The sequence below is a fragment of the Asparagus officinalis genome, chromosome 10 (genome assembly GCF_001876935.1).
Source record: "Asparagus officinalis chromosome 10, Aspof.V1, whole genome shotgun sequence".
Taxonomy (NCBI): Eukaryota; Viridiplantae; Streptophyta; class Magnoliopsida; order Asparagales; family Asparagaceae; genus Asparagus; species Asparagus officinalis.
In genome coordinates this window covers 58,871,572-58,883,429 of record NC_033803.1, presented here as the reverse complement: position 1 = coordinate 58,883,429, position 11,858 = coordinate 58,871,572, and the positions used below count along the sequence as shown (strand labels likewise).

Below are 11,858 nucleotides of genomic sequence, written 5' to 3'. Positions count from 1 at the left end.
TAATACATGGTTTGAAATGCATTTGAAATCTTTTAAAATTTTGTTTAAATATAGCTCATGTGTATAAGATCATATCCAACGGTTGGCTTTTCAATGTTGAAATCCCAATTTTAAATTTGGATTGATTGCATCCACATGATGCCGTAAACAATAATAGCCTAGCTCAAATCAGAAAATAGTACCTGATATCTGATTTTTAAAACCAAAAAAACGGAAGGAAAAAAAAAAATCCAGAACGAAGAAAGGTACAGCAAACAAATATTTAAAGCTAAAGCAAAGAATTTAGCCAATAATTTGCAAACTAAATCCATTGTTGTTCATAATTCCCTATAGGTGAGCGATCTTGTTACTATAATTAAGCAAACTACTCAAACTAATCAAGCCATAGTGCCAACTATTGTTATCAATTATACGCTGAATCTCCTTCTAATAATCATTAGTAAATTATATGAAGATTTGACGTATCATTCTCTTTGCTCATAATACTTCAAATGTACATGTTATATGACATGCTACAAGCTCAACAGAAACAACACAACCGCCGTAACCGTCACCGGCAGCAGAAACCTAACCTTTGCCCTACTCAAAGCTCCAGATTTTACCGGTAAACGATCTGGCAATGCACACTCCTCTCCATTGAAATAGACCTTGGTAGGAAATCCATCCCCCTTCGAAATATCAATCCCCGGTGTCTCTTTCTTTGTAAAAGATATCACGGTCTGTTGTTTACCGGGAACCCTGAACTCTGATTTTGGCTTACTGTCTTCTCCGTCAACCTCTGGCATGAGATAGTCAAGGCCCGGCAGCCCATGGAAAAATAGGGTTTTATGGATTTTGGGCAGTTTTGTTCCGTTGAATGAGTAGACGTTTTCGTAGCCATCGTAAGCCTTTGGGATTCTTACAGCAGTGAACCAGTCCTTGAATGTGTAGTCTCCCCAGTTGAAGAGAGTAATCCTTGCTGACCATCCTGGTGAATTTTTTTTTTTTTTTTTGATTAGGATACTGTGATAGTGATACATGTGTGTTTGAGACTATATGCTGATTTTAATCTGAAACTTTGTGAACGCCTGAAATCAAATATGTTGAAGTAATGAAGCATATATATATTTAGTTGGCTGTGTTCACCTTTGTTTCTGTTAAAATATATATTTACGGGTTATTTCGATATAGAACGCCTGTAGTATTCTTATTTCGAACTTACTACCCCAGTAGTTTCGTTGTATGCTTTGGCGAGAGCATACACATACCAAGTGCAATCAGTATCTGTATTTATCGGTGTTGCCTCATGTGTCCTACCATCAACACAACTTTACAAAAGATTTCCAATTCTTTTGCTTAATTGAAGTAAAATGCGACGAAAAATACCTTTACGATAATCAGCTTGGATGTGCCAGTTGATACTAACGCCGCAATTATCAGGACAAGGTTGTTTCTTAGGGAAGTCGAGGTGTTTGAGCTCAGCCCAAGCCTTTGCCTTCTTTGTCCGGTTCCCAGCGGGAATCAAGAGAGCGTTTGCAGGGATTAGAAGAGACCTTGCGTTCTGATTGCAGGTATCTTCTTCAGAGCACCCACAGGCACAAGTACTGCATGGGACTGCAGATTCATTGAAGAAGGCTGAGAAAGATACACAACAGCCCGATTTCTTCGCTTTGGGACTGGTTATGTTGCATACTATCTGATCGTTACAGTTCATAAGACACATTCAAACATGAGAAAAACATCGAAAAAGATGGAAAAAAGGATTAATTACATTCAGCTATTTTAAGGCAATGTTGATCGTTATCGCAGTTTCTTTGGCTGTTTCTACAGGAAGTTCATGCGCACAATTATATACACAACATATCATACAAAGTCTTATCTCTTCAGCCAAACTCTTCCTTCTATTGATCTCATTAATATTATAAGATTTTCTATATAATTCAAAGTTCTTGTGTGGGATCCAAAGAAAGAGTACGCGTTGCTAGATTGAAATAATTGTAAACATTTGAAGTGGATTCAAAATTATGTTGACGCTTCGGATATGCGGGAAGCAAACCTTGTAAATACGCCTGACTCATCCTGAAATACTCGTAAATAGCAATTTCGATGGAGATTATCGTGACATATTAGAAGTGAAAATGCACGCATTATGATCGTACAATAATCAAGAACCACTCACCTGCCAGCTAGCGATGGCGTAAGAATGCGACAACAACCCACTCGGATCAGGAAACTCTGTCGGGCTAACCCTCCGCGGAGGCCCACATGTGTAATGCGGGTTCAACACCCCGTTAATCTTCCAGTTCTGCGGCGGTGACAGCGCAGTTCTATTCATATCTGGCGGTATCTTGAACACGTTCAACTGAAATATCGACTGTGACAAGCTTGTATTCGCACTCATCACAGGCGGCAACAGCGTCCCGTTCTTGCAACAGTTTGGCAAATTCCCCATCTTGTCATCCTTCTCCTTCTCCGGTGGCAAATCGGTAATTACAGGCTTTCGCTCGCAGTTCATGATGTTTGAGAAATCGAAATCCGTGTAATACTTGCCTTGCTCGCCGTAGAGACAATCAGATCCGTCCTTTTTGAAGGTGTAAGCGCCTCGCATGGAGTTGATGAACTCGCCGCGCATCCACTCCCAGGTGAGGTTCCAGTTGTCGAGGCGGCTGAGGGGGCTGAGATTGTCGATAGTCACTTGGGCCTGATAGTTGTTGCCGTAGGTTGTCAGGACGTCGTACATCATATTCAGGTCGCCGAACTGGCGGGGGAGGAATTTTACGGGTGGGACCTTCTTCTTTTTGATTTTTGGGTCTCTGATGCAGCATGCGCTCATGAATCCACCTGCATTTTGCAAAATCCCACTTTTTCATGACCTGATATTGTTCTATTGTATTCCCTTCTGCTCTGGTTGTCTACTTGGCAATAAATCCCACTTTTTCATGGGGGGAAAAAACAACAAAACCAGAGTAGGATTCAAATAATATCATTGATCACATTCCCCATACCTTTGTTAGTAGCCTTTGGACACTTAAACCCGTCATTAACCAGCTCAAGCTTTTTAGGCATAGGCACAGCATTCCCCTTGAGCCCAAACTGAGTCCCAACAATGTCAATCTGCACCTGAATCTGATTCAAATCCCCAGCAACGTCAATCGAGCTCGGCAAATCCATCTGCGGATACCCCATGAAAGTAGTCCCATTCTCAGCGTTCACCGGAAAATCCGATCCATCAACCACGACCGCGTTTCCCGCCGAAATAAGAATCTCTTTATGCTGAAAACCTACAAAAAGCCTCCATGCTTTGAGCTCGGTCGTCATCGCGTTTAGAACAGTCGCGCTCGCCTTGAACGCGTAGGCTTGGGCCGACGCATTCTTGACGTGCGGGTACTCCTTGGTTCGCCCGTTGAACGTGTAGGAGATGTAGACCCCATCGCACGTGTCGAGCCCGGGTGGGGGCGGGGATTCGATGGTGTCAGAGTCTTGGGAGAGGGAAGAGGAGATCAGGAAGAAGAAGAATGCCCCGAAGAGAAGCGAGATTCTCGACGGCGGCATTCTTCTTGGTTTTGTGAAGGGGAGGCTCTCTTTAGAGCAAGAGAGGGGAGGAGAGGAGCATGGGGTTTGTTTAATTTGTGTTGCTCTTTTTGAATGTTGTTAATTTGGTGGATTTTGAGGGGAGTTTTTGTATTTGAGGGTGGTTGGTTGGTTGTTTTTGGGGATGGAAATTTTAGGAAAGGGGTTTGAAAATGGAAAAGAATAAACTGGGGAGAGAGAGAGGAGGAAAATGAGGAGAAAGGAGAGGGCTTGGTCAGAAGAAATCTCATCCTCTTAAGTTACACCGAGGAAAAAGGGCGGGGGTAGGGGGAGAGAGTGACAACGGTCTTTGTATAAATAGAGGAAAGTAATGTATATTCTAATAAGGTGAGTTTCAACCACCTTACATATTTTCTGGTAAAATTTCATTTGGAATCCCCAAAACGCCCTTAAAAACATACATGCCGAGGAGCTAAGTTTGGTTAAGAAGGCATGCCACGTGTCTTTTAATTTACATTCTGTTGCTACCGCCGTAGAACAGTTGAAATCTCATTGCATCGACGACCTATTTGCTTTAATAGTTTAGCAATGAAAGCATGCGTGCATTTCATCGAACAGATCGTTCACGGTACACAGACACCAATGGTTTTACCGAAAAAGATGAACATTATAGCGTGCCTTTCTTCCGACATGCACAATCTCATTCACGAGTGAAAAAAAAATCTCATTCAAGGTGCTGGGCAAATTCATAAGTACAAACATAGAAGGATTATGATTAAATCTTTGATTCAAGGAAACATAAAGAATACATGGCCGATGTTGCATGAACAAATGAAATCAATTTGTGCCGCGTCCCTTGAAAGAAAAATGAAAGATGGAACAAGTTCACTCATCTCCGAGGCCTGGTACGTACTCCAAACTAACGTCAAAAACAACAGGGCTGTTTGGGGCGACCCTCGGCCTTCCTGGTGCAGAAGTGAGGCCTTTTGGAAATGCTAGCTGTTGATATTTATACATAAAAAACGAACAAGGACAAAAAATGTTTTAAGTTCATGTTGGGACTTCTGAAGAATGTCCTGTGTACTGATTTCTGAGTTACAAAAGGGAAGTGTGGCTAAACTAATAAAGATCATGGACTAAGCCTGTGGATTTATGATAGAAGAGGTCTTTTTCGGGGTTCATTGCAGACAGACCTCCCCTACTATTGCCCAATTGTGGATGGACCCCATTTAGTTTTATCGTTGCTGATAGACCCCCGAGTGATATTTTTTTAGTCTTTTACCCCCCGTAGAGTTTTCAAAAACAAATTTCTCTTTCTCCGAGAGTAAAGGAGTAGATAAATTCACTCAGGGATCAGCAAGAATAGAACTGTAGGGGCCCCATCTATAATTAGGCAATAGTATAAGGGGTCTATACGCAATCAACCCTTTTTTTATGCTAAGTTAATATGAGTAGAAAAGTAGGGAACTTACTGAGCCTGGTATGTATAGGCGGCGTATTCCTCCAACTTTCATGCTCAGGATTCCTTCATCAAGTCCTTTAACTACCTGTTTTAACTAGGTTATAAGTGAAAGAAAGAAGATGCAGAATTGTAACTATACAAACAGTTTTTAATTTACCTGACCAGCACCGACACGGAAAAGATAAGGCAGACCTTTCTCCAACGAACTGAAACACATAAGACAGTACTAAGTAGAGAGAGAGAGAGAATATGATAAACAAACAGAAGCAATCAAAATTTTTAGGATTTCATATCAAAACCTTATACATAGTTGTATTTTATTCAAGTGTAAAATATACTAAAGAAGACCACATCTAGATGCAGTTATAACATATAATCACCAGGCCTAATTGGAAATTTGTAAATGCTCGAATTGATATTAAAGAAAGCTATTAGTTTACTCTTGAACAATGTAAAGTTGCTTCAGCTATATGCTATATTGCAGTTGATGGTGCATAGATTAGGTCTAGGCTTCTGGCTCTCATGGCTTCAAAAAGTTTGTTATGTCTAAATGCACTAGCGGCCTATGCATGAATCGATTTTAGTAGGTTGATCCGAAAAGAAGGTTCTACCGTTATTAACAAGTATCGGTAGTATTCATGGTGTAAACTGGATTTGATTTCCTATCGCAAAGCTCTATATGAGACGGCAATACATATCATTACTGACTGATACTCCAAATCTTAATTATATGTCACTTATGTGGCCAGGCCTCCTAATTACCGATTACTTAAGGTAATTAGACCTTACAAAACTTGAAGGAATCGATTCTTTCAAAACCAAAACTAGTACGATGCAAAAACAGTTCTGAGCATAATAATTACTTTTGGTTAAAGTTTTTCACCTGTCAAAAATTTGCCCGGATGGCACCATTGCGACATAATTCGCAGCAACCTGTCATGAAAGTACACAGATGTCATTATTTTCACAAGATTAATTCCTTAATCACAAACTCAATATTTATGATAATGACACAATTCAAATAAATAAATAAAAAAGAAACCACAAGAAAATGTGTTGTTTCATATTTCATATAAACACAACCATCTGCTGGTGCAACTCAAATTACAGAGTTATACAATTAAGTTTTTAACCTAAAAGTTAAAATTGCCAGTTTCAGGATGGAATACATCATAATTATTTATCAGCGAAAGGTTGAAAAAAGAGTTTGAATGAAATTACAAAATGAAGCAACAGAGCGAGTAGCTTTGTGTCAGTGGCTAAGAAAATACCTGAAAACCAACAGGTGGACTTGGACCTTCACCGACTTTTATATCCTTGTACTGCAGACCAGATTCTGTAGTAACCATAGGAACCTAGGCAGACCAAAGAAACGAAATTATAAGCAAGCTTAAGTCCAGAGCAAAGAAACAAAACTATCACCAAATCTGTACTCAGTCTACAGGGATTGCGTGACAAAAAACTTCCAGATTATAGCCTAACCACAGAAATGTTATTTTAACTTCGAATCTCAGAATAAGTACAGTTTAATTCAATGATTTGAAAACTGGAACGTAAACAAGTTTAAAGGAATAAAAAACATCACAAATCTTAAAAAGAAAATCTACTTCCAGCTTTAAAAACTCCTGAGTGTCACATTGCATTCTAAATCGACATGCACTAAACACCTATTCTGCTTTCTGTCTCTGTAAATTTAGCAGATGTGAAACAGATGAAGCTGATCAGTGCTCATTTTTAGGGAGCGTAGTTTTAATCTGAAAGTTCAGCTTATTGAAAAATATTAACAAAATCACAGGTCTTGCATGGATATTGGAAGTAAGGATTGCTTGTCTCATGTTTTCCTTGTGGTACATAGTATTGATATTTTGAGATAGATACCACAAATTGATTAAGGAGAACTCTATATATATATATATATATATATATGTAATATATATATAATTAATTATATATATATATAATATATAAAAATATATATATATATATATATATATATATATTATATATGTATTATATATATATATATTGTATATATAGTATATTATGGGTAATGTTTTCCATAAGGTGACACGGCTTAGATTCCACCTAAGGACGGACGGCCTAAAATCACATTTCATTGCCTCTAAAAATTTTTTTTACTGATCCGCGTCCGTTGAAATTGATGCTAACACGTTCTCCAACCCAAACACATCAATTTTGGGGTGAAACCCGTCATGTTCTTGAGCCCGCTCGTTGAAGACCAGTGGCAAAAAGTTCTATTGCATTCGAACACTTAAAAATTACGGTGAGTGGATGAAGGGTCAAAACATGACGGGTTTACCCCAAAATTAGTGTGTTGGGTTTAAGAACATGAAGATTCAAGTTCAACGGAGCGGATGCGCAAAATTTTTTTGAGGAATGATGTGATTTTAGGCCGGCGTCTTAGGCTGGAACTCTAATGTGTCACCTTAAGGCAATATATATAATATATGCTATATATTATACTAAATATATATTATATATATATATATATATATATATATATATACATTGTCAAAGGAGGGAAATCCGCTGCCCTTTTCGGCGTGTCGCTTGACAAGGATGCCCAATTTAGGGGATTTCCCTCTTGAACAATAGGATATGATATATATATATTATTATAATATATATATATATATATATATAGTATATATATATATACTATATATATTAGATTTAATGAGTATGCATTGTCATAGGAGGGCGATTTCCTGCCCATTGACGCCTCTAAAATCACATGATTGAGCGATATTATGGATAGATGCCGCTCCGTTGAACTTGATGCTACATATTCATAAAACCCAACACGACCGAAGTTTGGGGTGAACCACCGTCGTCAGTTTGACCCTTCATACACTGCGTATCAACTTTTACAGGTTTTGCAATGAATAGACTTTTCTACATGGCTCGATGGAGAGTCAAACGACGACGGAATTCACCCAAACTTGTGTGTTTGGGCTTTTAGAATATGTAGAATCAAGTTCGAACGGCAGTCGGATCAATTCATAATGTGCGGGGCTCAAATCATGTGATTTTAGAGGCGTGCATATGCAGGTAAATCCCCTCCTATGACAAAGATAACCCATTAATCTATATATAATAATATATATATATATATATATATATATATAGTATATATATACTTGTTGCAAAAGTGTATATAATATATATACTATATATATATATATATATATATATATATATATATTATAATATATATATAACTTGTTTTGGCAAATCTTTGGCAATGTCTCTACTTCCTAGTACCGCAAGTCCTTTTGATTGACGAAATAAATTGCATTTTTCAATGTACACGACATAAGCATGGGTTTTAACCATCCAATTTGAGGGACAAACAGGCAGTAATCAAATGATTATTTCCTAATTGTGTGAGATAGACATTTGATTCCCTCATACTTTTAATTCTTGTGTAGTTGGTTTTTATATTTTAACTACTTAGAGAATGTATAGAAAAGTAGGTGAAGTATTTGGCAGTGTTCTATAAACATTAATGGTCAGGGGTTGTTTGATTTCTGAATGCGGTATGATTATGTTGTATAGATGGATGTAAGGATATGCAAGTAAGGATTCTTACCCTAATAATGTATGTAAACATAGCATATATGGATGTCAACAAACCATATCTGAAGTTCAACATGAAAGGCAATGTCATATTTGACGACAAGAACTCCTACATAGGTAGAGTTCTTTAGTCTGACATCGGGTAGGATAGTAAAACAATCTATGTTTACATTGTATATAAAGATTATCATATCAATAAAGAAAGATATCCATTTCTCCATAATTGCTTTGCATTTATCATGGTATGAGAGCCACTCAATCAACTCTCTCCTCAAATCTCAGCCCTACAATTTCAAAATTCCGCTTGTGCGGACCCTCACGTGCATCACGCAACAAATCTGCGATCACGAAATCTCGTACTTACGAAATTTCTGTGATCATGAGATGCCCGTGATCATCCCCGACCTTCTCCCATACCTAGCAAACCCTAACCCTAGCTGCCAACCTTAGCCACCCCTAACCCACCAGCCCACCATCCTAATTCCCTGCTCGGCGTCCGTCCACCGCTAGCTGCTGCTTGATCGATAAGTCGTCCACACCACTCGCACACTGCTCAAGCTAGTGCCACCATAATACCGCACTGCTTGCACTGTCGTACCGCACCTCTCGACTAATTCTGCAACATCACTCAATCACTCGAGCTAGAATCGTATCACCGCTTGCAAGCTCGACTACTCAAGCCAGATCCCGCATCATCATTCAACCACTTGAGCCAACTCCGCACCATCGCTCGCAGAACAGAGCCAAATCCGCACCACCGCACTACACCGTTCGACCACTCGAGCTAGATCCACACCACATAACTACACCGCTCGACCAATCGAGCCAAAATTACACTACCAACATCTCAACCCTTAGCACCAAACCCAAACCTAAAAACAAGCTCACCTCGGTCGACCTAGCATCAAGGACAGCTCGCTAGCGACCTCACATGTTGTCCTCAACGGTACCCATCATCGACTGATCCGACACCCCGACGCTATGTGCAAGTCCCCATCGATAAACAACTCATCTAAGGTATCCATGGTCCATTCGACCAATCACACCTTATCTGATAAACATGTTAACATAGGAAGTGCACTTCCACCAACAATCCATTGACGTTAAACTCAATAGTAACAACTACCACCTCTGGTCCTACTCTCTATGAGTCATCCTTCACAGCCATGGCCTCTAGGGACACATCGACGACACCTCAAAACCCCCAACTCGACCATCTACTACCAGAGATCCTACCAAGGATGTCGTTGTCCTCTCCTCATACGAGTCGACCCTAGTGACTTGGACTCTTGCAGAATATCGAGATATCACAGCAATCGTGCAATCCATCTCACCATCCATCCGAGTTCAACTTGTATGGTTCGACCCTGCCATATCCCTTTTGGACTACCTACAATGATTCTACATGTATTGGGTGTTCCAACTATACCAGGAGATCTCCACATTCACACAGGGTGATCGGTTGATCCGCGAGTTCTACACCCACATCTTCGATCTCTAGAAACATCTTGCGGCCCTTAAAACGCCTCTTCCCGACCCGTCTTCCAGGACCATTTACCTTAACAGCAGATATCGGCAATGCCTCTTCTAGTTCTTGATGAAAATCCGTTCATAGCCAACTCATCCATAGGTTACCTAGACCCACTCTAGAGACGACTGGCACAGAGCTATAGGCTAAGGAGACACGCCTTCATCTAACCACTCTTCCTATCAGCATCGCCTCCTGGCCACCCCGCCTCCTGCCCACCACCCTTTGATTGCTATGCATTTATCAACGTAAGAGACCCCAGTCTAATCTATGAAATGAAGCTTTTCAGTGCCATCCACCCCGCCTCCTGCCCACCACCCCATGATTGCTATGCATTTATCAACGTAAGAGACCCCAGTCTAATCTATGAAATGAAGCTTTTCAGTGCCATGTTCCTTCCTATAACTGATAATGTGAATTATTATGAACCTATGTTTTCTTACAATGTTAAACCAATTTGTGGTTTGTACGGGTCTTACTTTGTGATGCAACAAGCATTCCTACTATACTCTTTCAACACTTATATGAGAATAAGATATATACCATAAAACACCGAGACTTGTCTCCTATACTTCTAGGTCAAATAATAAGTTTGCTAAAAAAATAACAAAAAGAATACATTCATCTAAATTAATTTAGCTCGATGAGTACATTACTCAACGTTTATCAACCCCAAACATATTAAAGAAGAAACATGGCAGTCTTCAATTAGGAACAATCACATGTATAAGGATATGTAATCTCACCATACATTTTCAAGCTCCTTTTCACATGCGGCATCACAAAGTCTCGGCTTCTCCTCTGGAGGAAGCCCGGCTCCCTTGGCACGAAGCGGGTTCAACCCTATAGTAGATACCACCAGACCAAATCCAACCGCATTCCTTCGACTAGTTAATGTGCATGTATCTCTGTATTGTCCTGTCTTACTTGCTTTGGTCCTATGCTCTGAAGATGAACAGTGTAGTTCGAAATTTCGGATCTTATGTCTGAATAGTACAGTGTGCCTGCAATTTTCCCTCTTACTGAAGCCTGAACTTGCAAAAAGTAATTCATTTTGTAAATGAAAGCGTGCATATGCATTCATTTAGAGAACAGAGTTTGTATATTAGATGCTTAGATCATGGCCTTCTTCACCTAAGGGTTTAATTTCCCTATCGATAGTTTGTCATTACATGGAAGATTTTACAAATTGAAGACAATTTTGCATACAAATATTCTAGTAATTTACATTAAATCCCAAAACTTTACAGTGTTTTTGTAGTAAACCCCGAATAATTTCAAAACCGCACTAAACCCCCAATATCTTTTGGGTAAATTACACTACACAGCCAATAACTTTCGAAATGCTTTTTTATGTTGTTTTTTGGTTCGAATTTAAGGGGATTATATGCAAAGAAATGGGGGTTTTCTGAAATTCCAAAAGGTATTGGGGGTTTATTGCGATTTTGAAAGTTTTCTGGGGTAATTTCTATTGAAGGTTATGGATGGAAGCGCAAAGAAATGATTTTTTTTCCCTATGAAAAAAGAATAACAAAAATCAACATGAGATATAATAACATGAATTCCAAAAGGAATGCATCAAAATATAAAAAAAAACCCCATTCCCTGAAATACCCATTTCCTAGAAGTAAGAGGATAATGATCGTAACAAGACAAATTCCTTAACATTTGTCCTCAGGCTGCTCAGTGTGACATGGGAAAATGCTATTCAGATAAGAAAATGCTAATCTTTACGCCTAAAAATACCAAGTTTCCCAT

General features: G+C 39.2%; 2 protein-coding genes across 2 annotated transcripts in view; both read right to left on the bottom strand.

Annotated features, from left to right (window-relative positions):
- Positions 425 to 3,736, bottom strand: LOC109826949 (COBRA-like protein 10). Its single transcript, XM_020393960.1, has 4 exons — positions 2,985 to 3,736; positions 2,159 to 2,820; positions 1,366 to 1,675; positions 425 to 967 (listed from the first exon to the last, which is right to left on the bottom strand). Exons 1-4 carry the CDS (start codon positions 3,529 to 3,531, stop codon positions 513 to 515), a joined length of 1,974 nt encoding a protein of 657 aa, XP_020249549.1. The 5' UTR covers positions 3,532 to 3,736; the 3' UTR covers positions 425 to 512.
- Positions 4,214 to 11,858, bottom strand: part of LOC109826115 (peptidyl-prolyl cis-trans isomerase FKBP16-3, chloroplastic) — a 7,757-nt gene continuing 112 nt past the window's right edge. The window contains exons 2-7 of the mRNA XM_020393088.1: positions 10,852 to 11,129; positions 6,244 to 6,327; positions 5,856 to 5,905; positions 5,130 to 5,178; positions 4,983 to 5,057; positions 4,214 to 4,509 (exon numbers count right to left, since the gene is read on the bottom strand). Of these exons, the coding sequence (XP_020248677.1) occupies positions 4,396 to 4,509; positions 4,983 to 5,057; positions 5,130 to 5,178; positions 5,856 to 5,905; positions 6,244 to 6,327; positions 10,852 to 11,129 (650 nt within the window). The 3' untranslated portion in view covers positions 4,214 to 4,395. The remainder of the gene's footprint in view (positions 4,510 to 4,982; positions 5,058 to 5,129; positions 5,179 to 5,855; positions 5,906 to 6,243; positions 6,328 to 10,851; positions 11,130 to 11,858) is intronic.

What these genes read in the sequence shown, in the direction of transcription:
- LOC109826949 (XM_020393960.1), bottom strand. Translation starts at nt 3,531, where the DNA reads ATGCCGCCGTCGAGAATCTCGCTTCTCTTCGGGGCATTCTTCTTCTTC. An exon ending in TCCAAAGGCTACTAACAAAG is followed by an intron (nt 2,821 to 2,984) that starts GTATGGGGAATG and finishes TGCAAAATGCAG; the next exon opens with GTGGATTCATGAGCGCATGC. An exon ending in CCAAGCTGATTATCGTAAAG is followed by an intron (nt 968 to 1,365) that starts GTATTTTTCGTC and finishes AAAATTCACCAG; the next exon opens with GATGGTCAGCAAGGATTACT.